At 38.8% G+C, this 7,901-nt stretch overlaps 1 protein-coding gene across 1 annotated transcript in view; it reads left to right on the top strand.

The window, feature by feature from the left end:
* LMOD3 (leiomodin 3) overlaps positions 1–3,557 on the top strand; it is a 16,914-nt gene extending 13,357 nt beyond the window's left edge. Inside the window, exon 3 of the mRNA XM_075321401.1 lies at positions 1,459–3,557. Coding sequence (XP_075177516.1) covers positions 1,459–1,485 — 27 coding nt within the window. The 3' untranslated portion in view covers positions 1,486–3,557. The remainder of the gene's footprint in view (positions 1–1,458) is intronic.
* The last annotated feature ends 4,344 nt before the right edge of the window (positions 3,558–7,901 follow it).

The following is a 7,901-nucleotide window of genomic DNA, read 5'->3' as shown; positions in this document are numbered from 1 at the left end:
TGGTTGTCCCTCGTCAGTGCAAAGTATGAGATCTGATCTGGCTGTATGAGGGGTTAAGATGGTGTCTAAAGGGGAAACTATTCTCCTTGCGGAGACTGACACACCATTCCAGCATGCCAGTGGTGAGGAGACTTTAAGCCGCAATGCTCTCCTGCTATGCTAAATGGTGAGTCATTCTCCGCAAGGAGAATGGATGACCATTGCAGGGAAAATGCTAGTTCAGCTGTGAATTCTTCTGGCAAAATCAGCTCACGGTTCGTGGAGCTTCACCTTGGGAGATCAGCTAGTCACCCCAAGGGCTACATGTCACACCGAGTACGAAATAACGCCCAATGAGCAGTGCAAGATAAAGGGAAAACCAGAGAGAATGTCCCTGGCGATAGGGAGGGGGAATCAGGGTCACCTCCTAACCCTCACCTAAGTATGATCCCTGCACTCCCTAACATCCCTAGATGGGTCCTTCCCCCTGTGCACTGTCATGTGCCTAGGCCCTTGCTAGCCCTGAACTCACCCTTACTAGTGTGAAGGCCAGCGAGCCACTAGTCTCACTACTGCAACAAAACAACACAAGGAAGGTAAGACAAATGGGTGGGGAAAGATACAACAAATAAGATTCCTTGGCCTCTTCAGCAAGAAACGTCTCAGCTACAATAGAAACGAACACCTCAGCTTCTCCAGAGACAGGCTCCTTCAAATTGTTCAGCATAGAAGAACTATCACCGGCATAGGGAGGAGTGAGGGGTGGGTAAATATAGCAAAAGGGAGTAGAGATAAGATACTGCAGCTTTTATAAAGGCTATGAGTAATCTCAGCCTGAAAGGAAAAGCATCAAATGAAAGTAAATCCACTCCAATACTCCGAGGATCCAAAAATGTGAATGTTGCAGTACTAATCATAAGCAGCATTGAAGAACTGCATCTACAGTATATGTGTCGTTGCCTTAAAGGGATTGGAAAAAATTACAAAAAGGAATATTTATTTTTACATAGTAATATAATATTATTAAATATTATAATAGTAATATAATATTAAATATTATAATAGTAATATAATATTAAATATTATAATAGTAATATAATATTAATTATAATAGTAATATAATATTATTAAATATTATAATAGTAATATATTAAATATTATAATAGTAATATAATATTATTAAATATTATAATTTAATAATATTAAATTACTATTATAATATTTAATAATATTATATTACTAATATAATATTTAATAATATATTACTATTATAATATTTATAATAGTAATATTTATTTTTTCAACACTACTGTTGTCAATATTTAATTAAATGGGGCTAAGCTGCAATACACGACTCAGCCAATATAAAAGTGTGGTGCTGTTTTTGGAAAAATAAAAGTTATCCCCCATTTATATACTTTCATAAAATCCTAAAATTTAAATTAGTTCTGATTAATGACTGTATTTGGTTTATTACAGGTACCACTTCCCAAAGAGCTGGAGTAAATGTAATGAAAACGTACGTATTGACAGTGCAAATAATGGTGAATCACTAAAGACAATGGGCAGACCGCTGTGACTATCATGGGATCAACACAGAACAATGCGAGTGTGATGGATGGAAACCCCCCGATTCAGACCAGGCAGATTGGGACATAGTCACTAATACCGAGCCCTATGTATTTTGAATGCAAGATGCACCATGACCTCAACATGATCGCGCTTCTGCACTACGACTGATGTTACCACATCAAAAAGAGCCATCTTGTTTCCTTTTCTTTTTGTAAATATACTTGGATGCCGGATCCCCCTACCGATTCTTAAGTATTAGCAAAATAATTTACACTCAATTTCAAGACCCTCAAATATGCCCCATCCTATCTGGACATCGTAGATGTAAAGGAAAGCCCTGTTGGCTACAAGGATGCCAGTTTGGACCAGGTATCAGGATGGTGAGGGATACAATTATTGAACAAGGGCTTTAATTAGCCTAAATCTAACCCTGAATCCCAGCTATCTCAAATTATTTGCTAGATAGAACCTAACAAATCAATAAATCTTTTTCAAAAGTTGTTGTCAGACCTTAACGGACCTTAAAGGAATTTTTATTTGCTACAAGTATAATTTTTTTTTGGGGGGGGGGGGTCTGGTATAATTGCCACTATTCTCCTGAATCCGGCGTTGTTTTTCTTTTGTTTCTACGCCTCTCTGTTGCTGAGATATGGCCTTTTCTTCTTTGGATGTAATGCCATTTTTTTTTAGACAAGTGGGTGTGGTCCACAAGAACACTTTCAAATATGTTGAGGATCACACCCGCTGTTATCCAGAATTCGGCGTTGTTTTTCTTTTGTTTCTACGCCTCTCTGTTGCTGAGATATGGCCTTTTCTTCTTTGGATGTAAAGCTAGTCTTTTTAGACAAGTGGGTGTGGTCAACAAAAACCCCTCTCAATAACATTGAGGATCACACCCAGTTGTTAAAAAAAATACTAGAATTACATGCAGTGAACAGAGAGCCATATCTCAGGAAATGTTGTTGTCAGGCGTTAACCAACTCTAATCTGTGGTAGGACCTTAAATGAATTTTCCATTGCCACAAACATGATTTTTTTTTTTGGTCTGGTGTAAATGCCGCTGTTATCCAGAATCCGACGTTGTTTTTCTTTTGTTTCTACGACTCTCTATTGCTGAGATATGGCCTTTTCTTCTTTGGATGTAAAGCTAGTCTTTTTAGACAAGTGGGTGTGGTCAACAAAAAAACTCTTAATAACATTGAAGATCACACCCAGTTGTTAAAAATGTGCTAGAATTACATGCAGTGGAGAGAGACGTATCTCTGGAAATGTTGTTGTCAGGCCTTAACCAATTTTAATCTGTGGGTGGACCTTAAAGGAATTTTCCATTGCCACAAACATGATTTTTTTTTTGTCTGGTGTAAATGGCACTGTTATCCAGAATCCGGTGTTGTTTTTTTTTATTTCTACGCCTCTCTGTTTCTGAGATATGGTCTCTTCTTCTTTGGATGTAAGGTTAGTCTTTTTAGACAAGTGGGTGTGGTCAACAAGAAAACTCCATAGGCATCAAATAAATATTCATGGCACATCTTTTTAAAACTTATTGTCATGTGTATGAGGCAATTTTGACAATATATCGCCCCCTGCTGAAAAAATATGGTGCTGCTTGCTTGTCTCAGAACATGCTGCTCTCACTCATAGAAAATAGAGAATAAAAGGATACATCATTTCTCATAAATATGAATATTTTTTTTTTTTTTTTTACCTGATGTAGTTGCTGCTGTTTTCCTGAATCTGGCGTTGTTTTTCTTTTGTTTCTACACCTCTCTGTTCCTGAGATATGGCCTTTTCTTCTTTGGATGTAAAGTTAGTCTTTTTAGACAAGTGGGTGTGGCCCACATGAAAACGCCCAGAGATGTTGAGGATCACACCCAGTTGTTAAAAAAAAAAAGCATAGACTTACATGCAGAGAAGAGAATACTTATTTATTAATACTTATTGCATGAATACTTATTTGATGCCTATGGAGTTTTCCTGTAGACCACACCCACTTGTCTAAAAAGTCTAGTTTTACATCCAAAGAAGAAGAGGCCATATCTCAGAAACAGAGAGGCGTAGGAACAAAAGAAAAACATCGCTGGATTCAGGAGAACAGCGGCATTTACACCAGACAAAAAAAAATATATATTTGAAATATATTTGTGGTAAGTCTTTAATAGCAAACCCGTACTGGTAAAATGAGGTATTACACAGTCATCGGCAAAATGTATTCTCTGACTGTAAGGAAGAAGAATGCCAGATAAGGAGACACTTTGTAGCCACATAAGTGAGAGGTGGAGAGTTATTAATCCAAAATTTACTAGTCTGGTGATTAAAAATTATTTTCTAAATTAGAAAACCCAAATAAAAAAGGATTTTGCCAAATAATTTGCTCCTATTTAATTCACTCTGCTCCCCAGAGTTTTTTTTTTTTTACATCCACTCGATAGTTACAGATATACGGAACATTTAATTTTGTGGTCTTTACTAAGAAAGCGATGCTCATTGGACAATAATGCAGAGCAGCCTAAAGACACGCCCCTGAGGATCTTGTGAGCCATATAACATTATCAATAAATAAAAAGGCCCATCCCTCTGAAAATGAAGAGTGGATTTAAGAAAAAAAATAGAATCCTCAGGGGAGCAACATAAGAGCAGAAACTGTCCACTTATGACCTGGTTAGAGGTCGTCTTTTAATCATCAATACTGTGAAAGTGATTGCTAAGTTAAGGCTATGATATACTTTGGATAAAAACAAAAAAAGACAGTTGCACTCTGAAATGTTAAAGCATGCAAACAATGAATGCAATAATAAAGATATGCATTACTGCTTACGGAAAACTAGGAAAAATTGAGATATTTAGCACACAAAAATGGCCATTTTTATATCTGCCCAGTAGCCACGTCAAGGCATATCTACCCAGTAGCCACGTCAAGGGATATCTGAGATGAAAGGTGGCTCAACCTACAGATTTCGGTGGAACATGCCGACTCTTCTTCAACACATGGCTACTTTCCTTAAAGACAGCACCACACTTGTCTTCAGGTTGGCTGTGGAATTACAGTTAATCTCCATTGGAATGGGTCTGAGCTGAAAGGCCACAACACAATCTGAGAACAAATGTTGCATTTTTGGGAAAAAGTAGCGATCTCTTTTTAATCCTTGATGCCTTTAAGGAAATAACAGGCTGATGCATCTTTATTTTTTGGCACCTTTATGCTTGAGGAACAATAGTTCCTATATTGACTTTTTTATTACTTTGGTCCTTTTTTTTTTTTTAAGCCAGCTTTACTTGGATTTCTAAAGTTTTTTACTTTTGCGTTGGCATTTTAGGTGTTTGGTTATCCACATGTTTTAGCCTAATCCATCATTTGTTACTTTTTTGGAAATACGGAAAGATTTTTGTGCAATTGTATCCCAGTAACCCAGTACCCCAGTGCCGTACGGGATTTGCCTTTTTTTTCATATATCTATTAGTCACTACACATGACCTATGTAGAAATAGTCACAGAAACCACCTGATTTACATAGAAGCTCAACGAAAATAGTGGTATTAATCCAATTTGTTAAAAAAGTTTTTATTTTATTCATATGAATTTAAAACACAATTAAAAAAAACAAGCATGCAGTGCACAGTATGGGCGAGATCACAGTCAATGCAGATTCAAGATGATTGTACACGGCAGTTATACAACCTCAATAAAGGTGATGAAATATAGGGAAGGATCCTTAACTATAATGCATCCAGTGATCAATTGGTTAAACTTCCAGTAAGTTGGTTTGCACTATGTCACTAACACGTTACATCCTATATTTCTCCCTTAGTAATGTTAGATAAATCTGAACAACATCAATTCAATAATTATCATTAAGATTGCATTAGTTACTAACCAGTTCACTGCTTGATTTGTGTTACACCCGAGGGTCCCGACGCGCGTTTCACCTCTTCATCAGGGAATGTTAGTAACTAATACAACCTTAATGATAATTATTGAATTGATGTTGTTCAGATTTATCTAACATTACTAAGGGAGGATGTAACCTGTTAGTGACATAGCGCAAACCAACTTACTGGAAGTTTAACCAATTGATCACTGGATGCATTATAGTTAAGGATCCTTCCCTATATTTCATCACCTTTATTGAGGTTGTATAACTGCCGTGTACAATCATCTTGAATCTGCATTGACTGATCTCGCCCTACTGTGCACTGCTTGCTTGTTTTTTTTAATTGTGTTTTAAATTGATATGAATAAACTAAAAGAACTTTTTTAACAAATTGGATTAATACCACTTTTTTCGTTGAGCTTCTTTTTTTTCATAGTTGAAAACCAAAATGCTATAGTTTAAAGGGTCGTGCAACTATTTACTCTAAAAAGCTGCAAAAACGCAAGGGACGAAAAAAATAACTGAGAATTGGTGCCAAATTCAAACATTGTGCTCCAATTTGGATAAATTTGGTGCAAAATCCACCAATGCAAAAAGACATAAAAAACGGGGATATGATGAATTGGAGGGAGGGGGGGGGGCTTGAATTTGATGCAGCAGTCAGGGCTGGATGTGTGAGCTCTGTTCTGCAAGGGACGAAAAAAAATAAGCATCTGAGAATTGGTGCCAAATTCAAACATTGTGCTCCAATTTGGATAAATTTGGTGCAAGAAGACAAAGAAAACCAAAAATCCGCCAGTGCAAAAAGACATAAAAAACGAGGAAATGATGAATTGGGGGCTTGAGTTTGATGTAGCGGTCAGGGCTGGATGTGTGAGATCTGTTCTGCAAGGGACGAAAAAAAATAAGCATCCGAGAATTGGTGTCAAATTCAAACATTGTACTCCAATTTGGATAAATTTGGTGCAAAAAGACAAAAAAAAACCAAATCCGCCAGTGCAAAAAGACAAAAAAAAAAAAGGGATATCATGAATCGGGGGCTCGAGTTTGATGCAAATGTCAGGTTTGGATGTGTGACTTCTATTCTGCAAAGGCCGGAAAAAAAATAAGCATCTGAGAATTGGTTCCAACATTGTGCTCCAATTTTGATAAATTTGGTGCAAAAAGACAAAAAAAACCCCATACAAATATGATGAATTGGGGGCTCAAGTTTGAGGATTGGGGGTGTGAGCTCTGTTCTTGTTAGATACCAATATATCAGACGTGGATACTATGCAGGGTCCATCCATGTGCAAATAAGGGTTCATGGCTCCGTAGGGGGTTCCATCTGAAACGTTGAAAAAAGAGAATTTTGTTTACTTACCGTAAATTCTTTTTCTTATAGTTCCGTATTGGGAGACCCAGACCATGGGTGTATAGCTTCTGCCTCCGGAGGACACACAAAGTACTACACTCAAAAGTGTAGCTCCTCCCTCTGAGCTTATACACCCCCTGGAGAACCAGATCTAGCCAGTTTAGTGCAAAAGCTGAAGGAGAATAGCCACCCACAAGTAAAAACAGAGCAAGAACCGGAACAACCGGAGACTCTGTCAACAACAACAGCTGGTGATAACACGCGGAAGAAGAAGTGCCAACAGGCAACAGGGAGGGTGCTGGGTCTCCCAATACGGAACTATAAGAAAAAGAATTTACGGTAAGTAAACAAAATTCTCTTTTTCTTTATCGTTCCTATGGGAGACCCAGACCATGGGACGTCTCAAAGCAGTCCATGGGTGGGAATAAACAAAAAAAACCTAAGAAGTAGGCGGAGCCTAACTTCACAAATGGGCAACAGCCGCCTGAAGGATGCGTCTGCCCAAGCTCGCATCTGCTGAAGCATGAGCATGCACTTGGTAGTGCTTTGAAAAGGTATGCAGGCTAGTCCAAGTGGCCGCCTGACAGACCTGCTGAGCCGTAGCCTGGTGCCTGAAAGCCCAAGAGGCACCGACAGCTCTGGTCGAGTGTGCCTTGATCCCCGGCGGGAGAGGCACCCAAGAACACTGGTAGGCATCCGAAATGGCCGACCTAATCCAACGGGCTAAGGTCGGCTTAGAAGCAGAGAGGCCCTTACGCCGACCTGTGGTTAGCACAAAAAGAGAGGTGCACCGCCTAAGAACAGCGGTGCGAGACACATAGATCCGGAGCGCCCGCACCAGATCCAGAGTATGCAACGCTTTTTCAAAGCGATGAACAGGAGCCGGACAAAAGGAAGGTAGGGTAATGTCCTGGTTAAGGTGGAAAGGAGAGACCACCTTAGGAAGAAAGTCCGGAGTCGGACGGAGAACCACCTTGTCTTGATGAAAAACCAAAAAAGGTGACACCGAAGAGAGCGCAGACAAATCAGAGACTCTCCTGAGGGAAGTTATGGCCACTAGAAAGACCACTTTCTGTGAAAGACGAAACAAAGAAACCTCCCTAAGAGGCTCATAGGGGGGTTTCTGC

This window comes from Anomaloglossus baeobatrachus, chromosome 8, assembly GCF_048569485.1.
Source record: "Anomaloglossus baeobatrachus isolate aAnoBae1 chromosome 8, aAnoBae1.hap1, whole genome shotgun sequence".
Lineage (NCBI taxonomy): Eukaryota > Metazoa > Chordata > Amphibia > Anura > Aromobatidae > Anomaloglossus > Anomaloglossus baeobatrachus.
Note: the sequence above shows the minus strand (reverse complement) of the source record. Positions and strands in the feature narration are given on the sequence as shown.